General features: G+C 42.9%; 2 protein-coding genes across 7 annotated transcripts; both read right to left on the bottom strand.

Annotated features, from left to right (window-relative positions):
* Positions 1-5,990: 5,990 nt before the first annotated feature.
* LOC128458024 (galectin-3-binding protein A) lies at positions 5,991-9,666 on the bottom strand. Of its 3 annotated transcripts, none has more exons than XM_053442617.1 (6): positions 9,453-9,666; positions 8,308-8,413; positions 7,936-8,139; positions 7,656-7,790; positions 7,254-7,545; positions 5,991-7,162 (listed from the first exon to the last, which is right to left on the bottom strand). In XM_053442617.1, the coding sequence occupies exons 2-6, from the start codon at positions 8,390-8,392 to the stop codon at positions 6,163-6,165; spliced, it is 1,716 nt and encodes a 571-aa protein (XP_053298592.1). In that variant the 5' UTR covers positions 8,393-8,413; positions 9,453-9,666; the 3' UTR covers positions 5,991-6,162. The 3 variants fall into 3 exon arrangements, with proteins under 3 accessions (XP_053298592.1, XP_053298591.1, XP_053298590.1); XM_053442616.1 differs by having other exon boundaries at positions 9,444-9,666; XM_053442615.1 differs by having other exon boundaries at positions 8,308-8,414; positions 9,436-9,615.
* Positions 9,667-9,711: 45 nt separating this feature from the next.
* Positions 9,712-17,471, bottom strand: cant1a (calcium activated nucleotidase 1a). Of its 4 annotated transcripts, none has more exons than XM_053442621.1 (5): positions 17,358-17,470; positions 13,167-13,305; positions 11,371-12,024; positions 10,758-10,961; positions 9,712-10,667 (listed from the first exon to the last, which is right to left on the bottom strand). In XM_053442621.1, the coding sequence occupies exons 3-5, from the start codon at positions 11,999-12,001 to the stop codon at positions 10,297-10,299; spliced, it is 1,206 nt and encodes a 401-aa protein (XP_053298596.1). In that variant the 5' UTR covers positions 12,002-12,024; positions 13,167-13,305; positions 17,358-17,470; the 3' UTR covers positions 9,712-10,296. The 4 variants fall into 4 exon arrangements, with proteins under 4 accessions (XP_053298596.1, XP_053298595.1, XP_053298594.1 ...); XM_053442620.1 differs by lacking the exon at positions 17,358-17,470 and adding an exon at positions 14,855-17,283; XM_053442619.1 differs by lacking the exon at positions 13,167-13,305 and having other exon boundaries at positions 17,358-17,471.
* Between the last annotated feature and the right edge of the window lie 654 nt (positions 17,472-18,125).

Below are 18,125 nucleotides of genomic sequence, written 5' to 3' on the forward strand. Positions count from 1 at the left end.
CCATCAAAATACCCAGATTTAGAGCTCATTTAAGTTTTCTTTTATTGTAACTTTATAAATTTAGTTACTTTATAAGTTGTATAAAAAAGTATTAATAAGAACACATGTACAATCTTATTATAAGATAACATAACACCAAAAAACTGTAGACAATACAAATAGAAAAAAATATGACTATATTTACACAGGGCTGTTATCTTCCAAAATGAATGGAAAATAAAGATAGGGATTAAAGTTACAGAATGTCATTCAGTTCTTCTTGAAATGTAGATTTTAATATAGTTAACACTGGTTTTATTAGTATAAAAGAGAAAACTGGACATATATTATACAACGGAAAAATACAGAGAGGGAATTATTTATGTGATAAATAGTGTATTTTCATTACAAATTGAATATTGAAACATTTGAAACCTATCCAACCATAACCCTTAACAGATTATCTCAGGAATGTCCTCGTCTAATTATCTTTGCGAGTACATTTGTGTCTCACGAAATCAGCAAACAAGTTTTGTTTTGTTTGTGTTTTTGCCGTGCCAGCTTAACTATTCACGGAAAATCGCTAAATGGGTCCTCTCAGGAGCCTGAATATGACTCAGTTCAGTTTGTGACAAAGACAGACAGTCAAAGTCAAAAGGGGGAATAGGGTTTCTACAATCCCTGAACATCTGCAGTAAGATTATTGATGTTGTTTGACATTTTGGGAAATATGCTCCTGAGAAGATAAGCAGATGACAAAATGTGAATCTCCAGTTGTCAGTCGGTTAGTTTAGCTTAATCCTTAAAACTTGAAACAGCTAGCCTGGCTCTGTCCAAACAAAACCTGCCTTTTACCAGCACCATGTTATGTCTTGGTTGTTTAATTAGTCCAAAAACCAAAGGCGGCACTGGCCCCCTTACAACCGCACCCCAGTAATCATTATAATTATCTGTGAAGGTGTTCTGCTCTGGTCTGACCTCCATCTGATCCACTAATCGCAGTATCCGTAAGGAGGCATGAAGGATGAGTGGAGGAGGAGTGGCGCAGAGGAGAGAGGTGACATCATCCCCTCAAAACTTAATGGATCCAATCTGGCGGCATTTCCCCCGGTGTAAGCTACCCTGACCCCTCCACCCTGTCTGTGAAAGAAACATTATGCTATAGTCGAATTCCTCAGTGATTTCTCATCCCTCGCTCCTGCGTCAAATAGGTAGTTGCTCAGTCGGAATGTTCACCACTGGAGCTACACCTCAGGAAGCTGTGGATCTCCAGAGCTCTGGGTTTGTGGACTCCCGTGTTGGTTCTGGCTCCGACATGGGGAGATCACAGTGAGGGCATGGTGTGTTTGATGATTAGAGCTGTTGATGGATAGTGAAGACAGAAAGGAAGAAAGAGAGACAGAGAGAGAGAGAGGACTGTATCTGCATTCGCTCCCTGACATCATATTTGGCCACCGACAGTTGGTCTTCTGGCCAATGTGGCAAATATTTTCTCTCTTTTCCATAGTTGAGCATTTTTCGCCTGTTTGCTTTTCCACAGGTCTCTGATGTCTGTGTAAGAGGGAGCAGGGAGGAAACTGGGACACCCAAGTTAAAGTCATATCTGGGGTGACTCAAGTGCCCCTGCGTCTTCTCGCTGAGGGGAAATTTGGACATTCGTTCATAGTTGTCTTTTAGAGGGAGACCGGCGCCATGTTAGATAAGGAGAATTTCCACATCGCTAGTAATTTTGCAAGCCCGAATGACTCGTAAGTGGAAAGCGGAATTTACCAGACACAAAAGTGAAACGCAAACACGAACATCAGCGCAGATGTCGTGTGTGCAACAGAAGTTAGGACACATGAAAGGAAGTGACACATCCAAGACGGAATGGCTGGAAATTTACTTCCGTTTCTCTCTGCCGTTTACCAGAAGCATGAGAGGAACAGCGGACGCCTTCTTCTGGGCTAAACCTGCCGCTCCCTGTCCAAACACTCCGCTTCCTTTGCACCGAGATGCCGAATGATGTGGTTGGCTCTGCTCAGATCTCTGCCGTGTCCCAGAATCCCAGCCACATTGCAAATGACCTCACAGCGCGACCGTTCTGAGCTATTTCCAACGCTACAGCTCTACCTAGAACAGGCTTTTTCTCGCCGGTTAAAATCTGGGATTATTGTATCAACATATGGTTTTGATTTGTTGAACGTGGGCGGAATTGTCAATGAAGTGCAATGTAAGCAGCCCCCCCTGTGTACATTACCCACTACAAACGGCAAAAGGGGCTTAGGAATGGCCCGAACCTCTATTCCCTAAATTACAGACTTGCAAGGCCAGGAATACTCCTAAAAAGAAGTGCCCGGTAAGGCAGAAAAAGAGGGTCTCATTGTGGGAACTGGTGGGTGCTGTGGCAGTGACCCACATCCTCCGACTCCCACCCCCTCGGCCCTGTTGCCTCCGCACATCCCTTTTGACCTGACCACCACCACGCAGTGCTTCAACTATCCATTCCCCCTGCTGCACCCTCCACCCCCGCTGCCCCTCCTACTCTCTACCATCTTTGTTTTGATGAGACCCGGCCACAGCCCAGTGGTAATTCCCAACATTTTCCATTCATCAGAAGGGGCCTATTCGAATCTTATTGTTCACCATGTGAATCAGCATTACCGAATTCTCATAAGGTGGGACAGTGAGGAGGAGGGAAACATCTGCTCGGAAGAGAAAGTAATGAGGTCTTACCATTGCTCCAAGTAAAACCAGAATTTCTGGATTGTGCTCTGGAAGTAATTGAAATCCCTCTGACATTTCTAACGATGCCAGTAACAACCATTATGATGAAATGATGAAATCGGAGCAGAGCCTTTGTCAACACCTCTACATAAAAACGAATTAAACAAAGTCAGTGTCAATGAAAGTGCCTGGTGCCCATGCTGCCATGCTGTAGCTTGTAGGTGCGAGTTGGCAAGTAACATTTAATTTGTGTTTGCAGATTTCCAAAGAAATCTCAGTACACAGTTAGAGATTATTTTACACATGAGGAAGCAGTGACAGTAGAGTCTGCTTCAACTGCTCAGGTTGAAATAAGTGAAATTGGGCAGACAAGAGAACGTGATGGAGAGTGAGGGGCTGTACTGGATGATCACTGTAAGTAAGGCAAATAGCACATTTCAGATGAATGGAAAAATAATATCATCAGATTGCATAAAGTTGGGGAAGCTACTGAAACAGGACTTTTTGGGGTCAGACGGTGACAAGTCTCCACAGTCTGGTGTCACTGCTGTTGGGTTTCCCTTAAAATGTAACACATACTTTCCAAGTAATTTTCCTCCACGATACCGGGATGCTCCATGACAAGGACGTCTGAGGATGCAGCTGAAATGACTAACAATTTAAACAGCGAAGTGGTGGTGTGCACATCTTTAACCTTTTCAACCCCGCAGACTCTTGAGCAACTCTACTGTACTGTCACCAAAGACTGATCACGATTATGATCAAGACAATGATGATTAGGACGAATGTCAAAGGTCATGGCCACAGTGACCTAACAAAACACGTTTTTGGTCTTGTGAACTCAACATCTCAGGAACAGCCTGAAATGTACAAATATTGGTTTATTTGGTACAAATATTCACTCGATTTTTGTGGTCAAAGGTCAAGGTCACGGTGACCTCATACGTGTCTGAGGATATGTGGGTATGAGACTAAAGGGGGTGCTGGTTGGCAGCGGCATAAAACCGCAAGACGATAATACTATTTAGGTTGTCAAATAAAGACTATGCACTGATAGATGTTAGATAGATAGATTACTATACAAGGAGGCAAAAAACATTTGTGAGTTTTCGTTTCAATGTGTGATGTGGCAACTAATCAAACTGAAGAATCCATTTCTCAAGAATGAACTACTTCTCCATACTTCACCATACACAACCCCTGCATGCCCCCTTAACACATAGGCAGTTCCCTTTTACTATGAACAAAGTCAAAGCTAAAAGGTTCAGTGTGTAGAATTTAGTGACATCTAGTGGTGGAGTTGCATTTTGCATCTGAACACCCTCTAACCTCACCCTCCCTCTCCAAACATGATGGAGAATCTGTGGTAGCATTCAGTTGTCATAAAAACTCAAAAGGTGTTTAGTTTGTCCAGTTTGGGCTACTGTTAAAAAACATGGTGGCCTTCGCAGAGAGGACCCACTCCTGATGTGAAAATAAAGTATTTAAATATAAAGCGCCCATTCAGGGGTAAAAAAAACAGACAATAATTCATTCAATTCAGATAATCACACATGAGTAAAAACATTACTAGGATTATCTTATCTTCAATTTCTGCAGATAGCTCCATTTACCTACATCTTAGACACTGGACCTTTACTTCTGTTCCTATTTTATTTTCTTATTACAACACAGTTTCTTCTAACATAAGGGGAAACTGGAGTATTTCAACAGATAAATCAGAGTTCAATGGGTTAAATGGGTTTGCCTAAATTGTAGGTCTTAAAACCACAAAGTAAAATTTCTAAATTCTGTTGTGACTTTGTGGTTGATTGTTCTAAAGGTCAAATGACACAACAAGGATGACACAGCCAGTCACTTACAAAACCAGTCTATCCTGTGAGGAAATATTTAAACTTTCCCTTCTCATGAACACATGAGTTTACATTGAGCTCACCGTCTGACATGCGATTACGTGTGAATGAAAAGACGCCACTATCTCTCTGTTTACAATCGAATCACAGCCCAACCGTGAGTGTATCTCAGAGGAGTCATATTTAAATATACTCCTAGATCACGTCTTCTTTACAAATAATCAATCACCTCCTACCACGTCATGTTTTGGTGCGGTCACCGACGGATACGTTTCTCGGGAACTCGTGAGTCACCGTGTGTTGTATGTGGTGGTTCAGCCCACCTGCCCAGGCCTGCATGTTATCAGAGCGAGACCGTGTGACGCAGAAATGCAGGAGGATTTGAGAACAGTAGTCTGGTGTGGAGTGAAAACAGAAAAGCCCTGGGGAGAAACGACGATTCCCGAAAAGGAAACGGTCATCATATCCTTAATCAACTCCCCCGTAACCACAAACACTTTCAAATCCAGTCTCTTATCTGATGTTGAATCAAACCCACATGTTTGAAGGTAGTTTGTTTTCACATACTGCTGCAGGAAAGGGTTGATAAATATGATACAAATGTGACTTTTAACTATTACACCCAAAAAGTAGAATGGAACTGAGTGGAGCACATACCTCTGCCATTGCCCAACAGTCGTTTTAAATTAAATGAAGCTGTATCAAAATTTGTTATTGCTACCGGTCCTCTACATATGCCAGAATTTTTTTCCATCGACATCCATGAATGATTTCTTGGGAAAATGGGGAAAATGCTGGGGGAAACAAATCCTGTATCCACACCCACATTTAATGAGTTTTCTCTGACCCATTCTGCACCCTTCCACTAAGTTCATATCATAATCTGTTCACAAGTATTTGTGTAATGTTACTGAAAACAATGGTTCAACAAATGAATTTGAATCACTGTTGAATCAAAATCTGTCTTTAAAGCTCATTAATCTTATTATCATCATACCACATTGGTTGAAGCAGTTCAAAACACTGAACAATGATAATTTGATGTATTTGGGAGGTTTCATAAAGTTTCTGGGAACAGCAAAGATATACCCCACAAAATACCCCTTGCAATGATGTGAATTTAAAAGTATTAATAATACCTAAGTTGAGTATTGTTACATATAGTCACGCTGATTAGTAGTTTTGTTAGCAGACTTTTTTTACAAAGCTACCTAACTTAAATTAAGCTAATATTAGCATGACATTTAGGATAACAATAATCCTCTGGCGCACTAATATATATTCATTGTTAGCTTAGCCCCCCTTGAACTCACACACTCAGTGTATGTCCGGTGCACAAAAGCTAAACATTTGTCTGAGCATTAATTGAACTTGGCCCCACTTGTCATCTTATCCATCTCATCTGGTTACACTGGGTCTCAGAAAAGGAAAGTACCAACACAGGGACACAAACACTGTAATGTATTATTTATTTCAGAATTTAAAAAAAGAAGCAGGCAAGGAAATGATTGATGAATTAATACATTTGTAGATTTGGGAAAACACACTCAGATACACGGATGTAGACGGTGATTAGCTGATACGCGATAAGTAGCCGATTGCAATCTGTAGAATAACAACCTGATCAGGTGGCGACATATTCCGGTCTCACTACAAAGAGGTAGGTGAGCTTGTCATCGGGACACGGGTAGGCAAGCGTACTGTTTCCACCGAGATAGGCCAGGTTGAGCTTGAAGTCCTGCACCTGACAGATGTACTTGCCTTCGCACATCAGCAGCAGCTGGTTTCGAAAGAGGATTTTGCTGCGGTCGTAGTTGCTCTGTGGATACAGCCTCATCATAGGGAGCGACTTGCAGTTGAGCCCTCGGTTTGAGCATTCATGTCGATTGGTGAAGAAAATCGCCTCCCATTGAATCCTGTTGTCCTTAAAGATCAGGCTGTTGTGCAGAGGTGTGTTCAACCACCTGCTTTTGGACTGACCAGGGGCAGAGCCAAGAGACACGCTCCATGGACTGGCAGTGTAGAGCCTAGGCTTGAAGTCATCATCGTCTCCGTTGAACTGTGGGTTGGACAGAAGTTTGCTGAAGAGGAGAATGTTAAACTGAAATGCTTTCAACATGTTGTCACGATACAGTCTCGTATGAGTGCCGTAAAGAGAAGAGTTGGCCTCAAGCTCATAGAGTTTCTCCGCAGGGATCATGGGGAAACGAACGCGATTCAAGAGGTCAGCCTGGGTCTCCAAACTGATGGAGTTGGTATTCTCTTTGATCCAGCTCTCTATCGTCTGGAGAAGAAAATACTCATCTGGAACCACCAGGTCTGAGCGGACTAGGATTGATCCAATGAGCTCCACGGGCAGGTGGGCCCAGGCTGGAGATCTCGTCAGGTTTTCATAGTTCCAGGCCAGGTACTGGACACAGTTCTCCTGAAGAACCAGGTCCTCGGTCTCCTGGGCATATTTGTATATGGACACCTGAGTGTGAAACAGAGGGTCCTCTGGAAGGACTTTCGAGAACAGCCGGCCCATGGCCTCCATCAGCTCCTTCATCCCAAATCTAGAGGCCATCCAGTGGAAGCACTGCACAGAGGGCAAGGTCACTTCTATCTTGCGGGTGTAAATGTACCTATTGAGAGGAAAAGTATAGAACATTTATTCAATTTTTGGAAGGACGTCTGAATGTTGAGGCAAAACAAATCCTCTTAGTTTCAGTATACCTAATGAAGGAGGAGAAATAGGGATCGCAGGGTTGGCTGACATCGACAGTGATGTTAGAAATGTCCTCTGAAGCATTAAAGAGAGGGAATTGCGAGAGGATTATTTTGTGTGCATGGATTGTTGTTTCCACCGTTTCCAGAGTACCGTCCTCCCGTCTGTTTCCAGTGGGACTGTTGACCAGGATCAGGAAGTCACAGCCGTTTTGGCTGTCAAACAATTTTCCGAGGTCACCAGACAGATTGAAACTGTGGTCCAGCAGGTGTCTAGAATCACCGGTGGTGGAATTAGAGCCTGGAATCACAAATGGGATGAAGATTTAATTTAAAGAGGAACATAAAAGAACTTAGATCAGACAGTATCTACTTTTGCTGAATCAGTGCTGTCGAAGTTTCACTACCTACTTTCTGTCTCACAAATTATTCCAACATCCTCTTTGTGGGTGCAGTCAGTTACTCCCCAGCCTTTGAATCCACAAGTAAACAGATGATTCTCTGTTCCTTTACAGTTAATATCATCCAGCCAGATGGGTCCAGACACTGTGCCAGGTGAAATCAAAGAGAATCCATTTGTTACTCGTTATGGCAACAAACAGCACATACAGAGGGCCTGAAACCACAATTCCTCACTCATAACAACAATTTCACTGCCCTCTGCTGGGGGATGAATAGAAGTAGAGGGCACCTTGTCCATAGTCCTTGCCGATGACAACAGACTTCGCCCCGGAGAATTGGAGCTGACGACACACCACCTGGGCCTCAGCCATGTCCCAGCCGTCGTCACACACTGTTCCCCATTTGCCTTCATGGTAGACCTCCACGCGTCCCTCTGAAACGCTCTGAGAGCCAAACAGTCTCAGGTCCCCTTCCTGCTGCTCCGGCCTCCTCACTGTGTGTGCAAACACAGGTCATATTCACCAAGGCCCCGAGGTGTCAAATTAGCAAGATCAAAATGTGTAGCTTAATGGTGCCCTTGCAGAATATAATCAGTGTTAGCCTTTTTCCATCATTAACTAAGTTTAATAATAACGATGATGAAGTGTATGAGGTGACTCACGGAACAGGTTGAATCGGTTCGCATTTCCAGGGACATGAAGAAGTAGCAGAATCCCCAGAGTGCATAAGTTTCGAAGCGTCAGCATTTCTACTCACCACTGCAGAACTCTGATAGACGACAGAAAGGTCAGCGTGAGAGTTATGCTCTCGTTTCTGACCCTAAGATTTTTCAAATTATTATTCTGTTTAATGGTAATGTAGTGCAGGGAGTATATCATGAGTTTTGGGGATTCTTTGCACATGGTTTAATGCATTTAATGCTTTAAAAGAAGCCATGGTTGTATTCATCAAATTAAACATCAAGTATGGTTGAAAATGGCTGAACTGAAGTAAGGCTTTCACAATGTCATATTTCCCTTCAGTTATCATGGCAAATTAATTATGAATATATTTATATATAAAAAACATAATTGTGATGGCCGCACCAGCAGCCACACACTGTACCTAGGCAATATGGTGGTAACCTTTCTTTCTTCCCTTTAATTTGCTTAGTTTAGTTTTTCTTTTCACACACTCCTAAAATGTACATACACACATGTAAAAAAATAAATAACAGGACACATAAGATTTATTAGCAGTTATCGGTTCCTTGCGGAGTCGTCTGGCGCGGCCATCAACAGCAGGTCCAGCTGCAGCAGACAGGCTTCAACAGTCTTCATTTCCAATTGGACTGCACCACCTCCCTCATAATCACTGGGAGGGACATTGGTTGGTTTTGTAGATTTTTGGCTGTTAATCTTTTGACTCGATTTTGATATCGATGTTTAATTATAGCTCATCAGTTAATATTAGATAGAATTAGACCAGCTTGTTTTGTGGTTGCTGTAGTTTGTTTAAATGTTAATATTTCTTAATCTACCACCCCCCACCCCCCCCCCCTTGTTGTGTTTGAATGGCCCGATCAGCCACTATATATATCTCCCCTTTGTCTCAGTTGAGGTCAGGTTGTATAGCAAATTAAATAAGATAATAATGAAAATGCTACTCATCAAATTCAACTATTTATCTGATATCATAATAAGTGCATTATTAACATACAGATTTTTTTAAATATCACGGTTCTCCTCATTGTGACACCCTGGAATGATGCTTAGAAGAAAACCCCTTGGATATTAAAAAGCCACATTACCTTATTTTTCTTCTTCTTCTTCTTCTTCTCTTTTCTCCTCAGCTGTCTTGTTTAACATGTGTGTTACAAGCATCACATCTTTATGTCCTTCTAAAAACAAGGAGGGGTTAAAGCTTCACTTCTCCAATTCTGCTGCTTTCCCTAAGTTTCGTTCCCCCCCAAAAAAAAACAGGCTGTTGCAAAACAGTTTTTTGCCCAAACAAAACCGAACACTGGTCTTTGTTTATCCAGTCTCATAGTAAAGAGGATCCGAATAATGATATATATAACAAGAACTCAGAAAAGAGGAATCAAGAATTTACTTAGTCAGCACACCCGCCAGACATAAAACACATGACATACAATATCATTCTAATTTCCTCAAATCCTTCAAATGATGTCGATTTTTTTTACGAAGAATAAAAACAGGCTTTCAGTGATTTGCCCTGACAATATTAATGTCTTGTGTGTACAGAGTGATGCAGTTTGACCTGGAGCAAAGGGGGAAACGACCTTTGACCTTTTAAGAGTGTAAAGTATGTGCATAAAAATGGATACTAATCACATTCTGATGAATCAATCGTTAGTACATTCATTATAAGAAAGGCTACAGTAATGTTGAGGAAGGAGATGATGCACCACGAGAAATGCTGGTATTGTTCGGTCTGACGGACACTCTCTCTGAAGCCGAGGCGGGACCACGCTTCAGTCTCAGCCCGCGTGTTCTCCTCCTCGCACTGAGGAGGGTCCTCCAAGGGCCTGACTTGTGCCTTCTGCAAACTTAATGAGGAAGCAGCGAGTGCATTGACTTCGACAGTGACTGGCTTGTAAACGAAATAGAACTACAGTGCAGTGGTCTCAAGACCGAGTTTCCGAGTTCCTTTAGATGAACTCCAAGCCTTCATACTTCACGTCGCCAATCTTGGTTTCAGGTAAAAGGATGTGTCCGTCAACCGTGAAGGCCATGATGTACGTGGCCACCTTTTCGGCGACCTCCTCCGACTTGAGCGCCAGAATGATCTTGTCGTCTGTGTTGGGGACGAACTTGAAGGAGGAGAAACCGTGAGTGGGGTTGAGAGGACCCACCCGAGCCATGACCATGTCTTTGAAATCTGGCGAGCAGCTGAGGACAAGGTTCGTGGCGCGACGCTCGTCCGCCGCCTCTTCGTAGCGGTCCGTGCTGGCGCGGCGGGGGAGGAAAAACCAGCGCTGGAGGGTGTCGCTCCACGCCGCTGACTCGTGGATGAGATAGCCTGCAGAGATTTAGAGGGATGCAGTGAAGGGTAAAGCATGGAAAAGAGAAATGGAAGCAAATGTACGCAAAGCCAGATTTACACCCTCACCTGGAGGCTCTATCCCTGCAGCGGACTTCAGAGAGTTGTACCTGGGGACCCAGTTCTGGTGTTGCACATCCCCCCTGAAGCCAATTACTTTGACCCATTCTGGGTTGTTGTTGACGAACTCGCCCTCAGTGGTGGTCCACTCCTTCCCAAGGCCACCGACGTACAGGTGCTCGTCTTTCACTGCCAGCCACTCAGCTTTGAACCCTATTAGGAGAAAGTAACAGCACGATACACTGAAGTAAAAATACTATATTATTATTATGCACCAATTATGTGAAACAAGCTCCCACAGAACATCAGGCGACAGTGGTACAACTCTCAGGCCTTTTAAATCAATGCAGATGACATTGCCTTAAAAATAAATTAAAAAAAAATTTAAACTGTACTATTACATTTTCTATGCCAAACCTTTAAATTGTATTCTTAAATTTTATTTTTTCCATTGTGTTATGTGGCTTTTAAAATTGTCCAACGTGATTTGATGTTTGATGTGGAGCACTTCCATCTGAATGGGACATCTCTCATACAACTCATCTACATCTGAAAAGAGTCATGAATCTCTAACCTGACACTTTAGTTAAGTAAGAAGTCACTGGTTAGCATACATGCTGACCTTTGGCTACGCTGCCATCGCCGTCAGGTAAGATGACCCAGGGCACCGCCTTGTCGCCGTCGATGTGGTAGACCACGCCCGTTCTGTCGTCGACGCTGTACAGCTTCCCGTTGAACACCACCAGCTCAGACAGCTCCATACCCCTGCCTTTCTCCGACAAGTGGCTTTCCAGCACCACCCTGTCCGCGTCCCAGTCGATCGCCACCTTGTCGCCACTATCGGACACCAGCAGGTACCCCCGCCGCAAGTAGCTGAACCACGTCAGCTTCTTGTCACTGCGAGAGTTTGTGTCCAGGTCAGCGATGACCCCAATGCGATAGCGGGTGCCCTGCGGCGTGCTCTCAGGCAGACTGAGAGGGTAGGTGTCATTATAACGGCCATCGGACTGCCGGATGTCACCGTGCGCGGCACTAAATTGACGCGAGCCAAACACTGAGCTCAAGTTCGTGAAGAGCAGCAGGAATAACGAGAGGGCGAAAACAGCGGCCACGATGGGCTTCCACTTGAGGCGGAAACGAGGGTCCGTGCCGTTGGCCATAGAATTCAGAACGGGGAGGCCTCCTACGGAGATCCGCAAGGAGTTCATCGGCTCATTCTGCTTCAGTCGAGTGTGGCCTGAGGGAGCAGACATGGAAGACAGAGGCCTGGAGGGACCTAAAGAAAAGAGGAGAAAGAGAGATGATGAGTCATTTCCACTCCTCCGTGGTGTTCACTCATTCAAAGTTTGGCTAAAGCTTCTTTCAGACATGCACTGAACTGGAGTCAGTTGCTTTGGGCATTCCTTGGAAATCTCCAGAGAATGCCCAAGTGAGGAATATGTCCGGAAAATTCACCATGAGCGAGTGGATGAGTCAATGATATTTCTAACATGTGAAAGACGCAAAACAAAATAATGATTCAAACTTCTCCAGATAAAAAGGAGGAGCAGAACACGTAAGAGATGTCAAAGATAAGGTCAACTTGGAAAGATGACGAGGCTCGGGAGCTTTTGATGGTAAGGGCCGACGCCGGGGTTGATGTGCTGTAAAGAAATACAAATTATCTCCACAGCAGATTTTATACGTAATTTCCTGCCTCTTTAACGCTCCTCTAAGGCATCCACCCCTCGTCTGAACTTTACACAGGCTCTCCTGCTGCAATCTTCATATGTGAAGGACAAAGTCCGGGAAAGACCAAACCCATTATACTAAACGTCCCACAATAAATCTACAAGTAAGAAGAGTTCAGCAAATCCTTTTCCATTTGTGTAAAAAGGCTATTGTCACATTTTGTTCCTTTCAAAGCCTCTTCTAGAAGGAGACTGCATTATGTAACTGTTGTTGTAGCTGCTCTCGTCTCAAATGAGAATTGCAGGATGATCAATGTTTATTGTTGTTAACACATTTAAAACATTATCCACGATTCTAGCAACCGAAGAATACAGTGGACACCAGGTAAAGAAACGCCTGCATGTACCGAACTGAGTCGGGTTGGGTTTGACTCCTTATGGATACAATGTTTCACTTCTAAAAGCAAGAAAGTATTATGTCTTCTTTTTAAAAGTTACAGTCTCTTTTTTTATTAGGAATAAGCCACAGTCAATTGAGGTGAAGACTGATGAGCTATGTCACTTGGCAGGAAATAGTTGTTCCACCCGCTTTCCCCTTGTGAGTGTCACTCGACAGACGGGTTTGGTCTGAATATGTCTTAATCCTGCTGCTCCACATGAGAACTGAGGAAAAACAGTCTTTGAAAAATAAGCTTCCTTTAAACCACCACATCTGTCACATCTAGATAATAAACCCAATCTTACTCACCTACTCTCCATCCGTGTGCACCTGAATGAAGTCTGTTCTCCTGACAGCAGGCAGATCACTCATTTAACGCTGTACTCTACACGTCACTAAATAGATCCTGGTAGGCGCTCACACGAGGGAGCGCATGCAAGGTTCAACACTAAATGTGGAGAAGAAAGAAGTGGCCCGGCGTCAGGTTGGGTGAATATAATGTGGCCTCAGTAGAGGATTGTCAACGTGGAGGATGGGAGGAGCAATCTCAACAATGGATGGTGAACAGGTGGAACAGGAAATACATTGAGATAAAAATACAGATGGCTGATGTGGGCCCAGCAGCTCTGAAAAATCACAGAGCTGAATATGTAATCAAACTAAAATGTTGATATTCAGCTCATGATTAAAGTCCTAAATTAAAGGTTCAGTGTGTAAGATTCAGAGGAAATGCATCTTTTGGCAGAAATTGACGATTTAATAATCCTAGGGATGTTTTCACTAGTTAGTTTCATCTAAACTGTTTGAATAGTTTTTTTCTTTACCCTATAATTGGGGCCTTTTTATTTAAACTTAATATTTGACTTCGGCCGGTGGTTATATTTTGTTGATGTTTTAAATAATAATAATGATAATAAAAAAATGTATCATCAAATGGATCGATGATGGAAACATAAGTTGGTTGGAAGAACCTTTTGGGATCTGATGCTGATATTAAGGAGTAACACAATTCTGATGCCAACACATACAAATTTGCAGTGATTCCTACCATGTCATTATCAAACCCTTATGACAAAGAAATATAATTGAGGCTTGATATTTTACAGTTTTAACATAAACTTTATTACAAGTAGCCATGAGTAAAAAGAAAAAAACTAATACAAGCAAACATATTGAACGTGGAAATGAGAAAATAAACTAAACAAACTTCTATTTGCCTCACATCAACACTGATTCTGTCTGTGAGAGGCTCGTAACAGCCCATAAATCAATCAGGCATTATCTAATACAGACCTTTATACCCTGAGCTTCAATGATTAGTTAATAGCAGGAGAAGTTTCTAGCTTTATAAAAAGGTTCACATCAGATTTTCTACTTTTCCTTATCTTATATGAAAGAAAGTGAACTATTTTATACATCTTAATATCCAAGGATGTTTTCATTTATATTTCCTATTGGGTCTAATGTTAAACATATCAAATGATTAATGGAAAATAATCAACAATCAGCATTTTACATAGCTGAAGAAAACAATGTTCAGAAGTAGATTGCTTCATTCTAGTACAAAAGAGGTGGAGAGGAGGAATATTTATTTATATGATGTTTCTACATAAAGTTTAAAAACTAATGAGACGTTTAAGTTAAATCGTCACTGTGCTGCGGGTCACAGAGTCGGGCTCTGTGGTCTTTAACTCTGTGTCATTCGCTCGCAGCTAAATTCCTCTAAACGTGGCCTCGGGAGCGTCACACACACACACTGGGGCCTGAACACGGCTGCGTTTCTCTATAAGCAGAGCAGCGAGTGAAAGGGTCTTTCATGAGCGAGGGACCCGAGCCAAACAAAACAGCCCATTATGACAGCAACATCAGGGCCCACACACTCCTGGCAAGAAAACCATCCTTCTCTGAAAACCACCACCAAGTTGCTTTTTAGTTATTTAGCTTAAAACACTTCTTAGAGTCCGATTTGAAACTTTAAATTTACTAAACCGGCTTACCTCTTCCCTTCCTCCGACCAGAACGTGGAGCCGGCATCCTCAGATTTACCTCCACGACCAAACCCTGAGCTCTAATGGCTCGTCCTGCTCATTGTTCGTGGTGGAAACATGAAAAGGGCTTGTACTAGAGCAGGTGAACTTTACCTAGACTTGGAGGATTATGATTCAGTCCAAAGGGGCAAATCTGCCAGGAGGCCAACCCGGTTAGCGAGTTTAACATTCGTCTAAGCAAGTTCTCGGAGTGGCTGGGTACCAGAGGTCAGGAGAACATTTGCACAATAACTTGACCTGCTTAAAAGGTGGAAAAGCTTCAAATCCTGCAGGGTGAATAGAGAGGAAAACCTGCGGCCGCTACAACGACTCGATCACTTCATATCAGGGGTGAACCTGTGACGCAATGAGCCTCAGAGTGCTCTGACTGGACCAAGGCCAGAGATCGGCCTGATAACGGCGGCAGAGCATTGAACGCTCGGGCCACAGGAACCATCACTCACTCTGACTCTTAGTAACATTAACTGATTGAACTTGTGTGGCCTTCGGTCCAGAACAACACGCTGGGAGGATGAGTGATGATGCAGAAATCATCAAACGAGACACTTCAGATATTCTCAGTCGAGCCCAGCCGCCTTATTGGTTGGCCAATTTGAGACGTAGTTGCGTTAAAAACGTAATTTCTTTATTCAAGTTCTGTTTTATTTGGTTTTGATTTATTTTGTGTTGATTAAAATGGTTATTAATGAAGTTTAAAAAACATTTAAATCAAGCCTCGACCTCCCAATTTCACAAAATATAAAGCCTACATTTCATACAGGTTTGATAACAACATTTTAGGAATCATTACCGAATATATACAATACATACATCCGCAGATATATTGGTCACATTGATATTCAGCACCCTAATATTGCTATCAGCATGAATCCCCAAAAATGTATAGTTTCATATGCATCTATTAGAATGTAATGTGTGCACTTGTTACTCTCTGTACCAGTGGGACTGAAAATGCAAATTCCCTTAAGTCAAATCGTTTGCTTTGAATATACTTTAGATAGCTCTGTGAAAACCTCCTTCAGTCTTACAAGCTGCGTTTACAAAGCTCACATTGACACTTAAGTATTAATTTAGCCATTAACAAACTGGTGTTCTGCTGAGGCCGTAGTTTGCGTTACACTGGGAGGTGTCTCTAATGTTGTGCCCAACCCATTGACAAACACGATGGCAGAAGAAGATAAGGAGCAGCTCTCTGTGGAGTCTGGTGAAACAGCTTCTACTAAAACCTCATAAATAATTCTGTATAGGAATAAATATCAATAAGTCCTGTTTCATTAGATCATTGAGGCCAGAGCAGTCAGTTATTAAATCACTAGATATTTATAACAGTATTGTAATCTCAAACGATATACTCTGATACTACACTAATCAATAATCCTACTGAAAACTGACTTATAGTAACGTGTCGTTCTTAACAGGGAGAATTTACAGGGGTGAAAATGTCGAGAGTTCCTGCTTTGATCTCCCTGAAGGAGGACATCTGGGTAGTGGGCCCCGAGGGACGAAGATCAAAGAGACACGAGAGAGAGAGTGAGTGTGTATGTGTGTGTTCTGTCTACTTATTTGTGTTGCCTCTTTAGGACTTTCTCCAGCATAAACACTGACCTTGTTAGGCTCAGTAGACCTCATGGGGACCGAAGCCCGGTCTTTATGAGGCCAAACTTCACTTCTTAGCTCCTTTTATAAGTTTAGGGATAAAGTGTGAATTGGTCATGGTTAAGGTTAAAGATAAGATTTTTAGGTTAGGCTGTCCACAATGAATGGAACGGTGCCACTGTGTGTGTGTGTGTGTGTGTGTGTGTGTGTGTGTGACGCCCATAAATAGTTCAAATTTAGCTTTAAGGCAACATTTGCACATCAAGGCCTCCAAACAGATGTGTGTTACATCGACAACCTGAGTGTTCATGTATTTTTGTCCAGAGATATTTAAGTATCTGTCATTTAGCTGCAGACCCCCAGGGGACCCCAGAATGGCCCCTGGGACTCTAGTACTACTGCTCCACTCTTCTTCACACACACACACACACACACACACACACATACATCCAAGTGGTAAGTGTGTGTTTGTCTGTGTTAGCTGATGTCCCAGTATCACATAGGTTAACACCCACACACACAAGTGGGATGATTGTGTACGTGTTGAATGTGTGTTAGCTGCGACCCTGCCCTGCAAGCATCATAGAGGCGCACACACACACACACACACACACACACACACACACACACACACACACACACACACACACACACACACACACACACACACACACACACACACACACACACACACACACACACTCAAGTGGGATGTTTGAGTAGGTGTGTGTGTGTTGGATGTGTGTGCGTGTGTTAGCTGGTGTCCCTGCCCTGCCAGCAGCACAGAGGTTAACACACACGCACGAACACACGCACACGCATGCCATCACAGATCTCAGGGAGCAGGATCACTCACCGCAGATGTTCGATGCTGATCCTCGGCTCACATGTCCGTCTTCCTCCGCTCGGCTCCTTATTCCTCCGCTGAGTCGTTTAGCAGAGACGCGATCATTACTTCCTGTATACTGATGACGACGTAATCGTGCACGGCCTGCGCGCGCCCTGGATACTAGAGGCTCTGTGGAACGCTGCCTTCGCGTGCACTCGGGATTATGACGACTGCAAACTTTAGAATAAGAGCTGTGGATCATGTCTTCACTAGAAGTGTAGCCAAACGCGTATCGGGCTACTTGAAATAAATAGATAACTTTGTTAATAAGCATACAAGTGTGGAATAGTTTAAAGACCAGGGACTTATTAAAAGGCTGAGAGGACCCCGGGTCTTATATCTGCAGAAAAAGACCTAAAACTGCTGTAAAACAAATAGATGCAAAGTGGCCACACAGAAACTACCTCAAGCGTAATGTTGAAATGTTGCACAGCTTTGTGCCTTTTCCGCTAAACTGCACCTGTCAGTGGGGAAATTGTGTTTCCAGGTTTCGATAACTTCAATATTATACCTTTGATCGAAAGGAAAATAAATGTGTCGTTCTTATTGTGAATGTTATTCCTATTCTATTCGTTTAAGTCGTGTTTAGCTGCACTCTCAAGCTGGATAGTTGGCTATTTCAATCAGTTTGTGTTGGTTAATCTAGATATGTGAGAATATTTGAGTCATAAATCTTTCTTTTGTTACACCTCTGTATAAGATCCATACAATACACTTGCTGTGTTCCTTTGCAGC

Source organism: Pleuronectes platessa, chromosome 16 (assembly GCF_947347685.1).
Source record: "Pleuronectes platessa chromosome 16, fPlePla1.1, whole genome shotgun sequence".
NCBI classification, from domain to species: Eukaryota; Metazoa; Chordata; class Actinopteri; order Pleuronectiformes; family Pleuronectidae; genus Pleuronectes; species Pleuronectes platessa.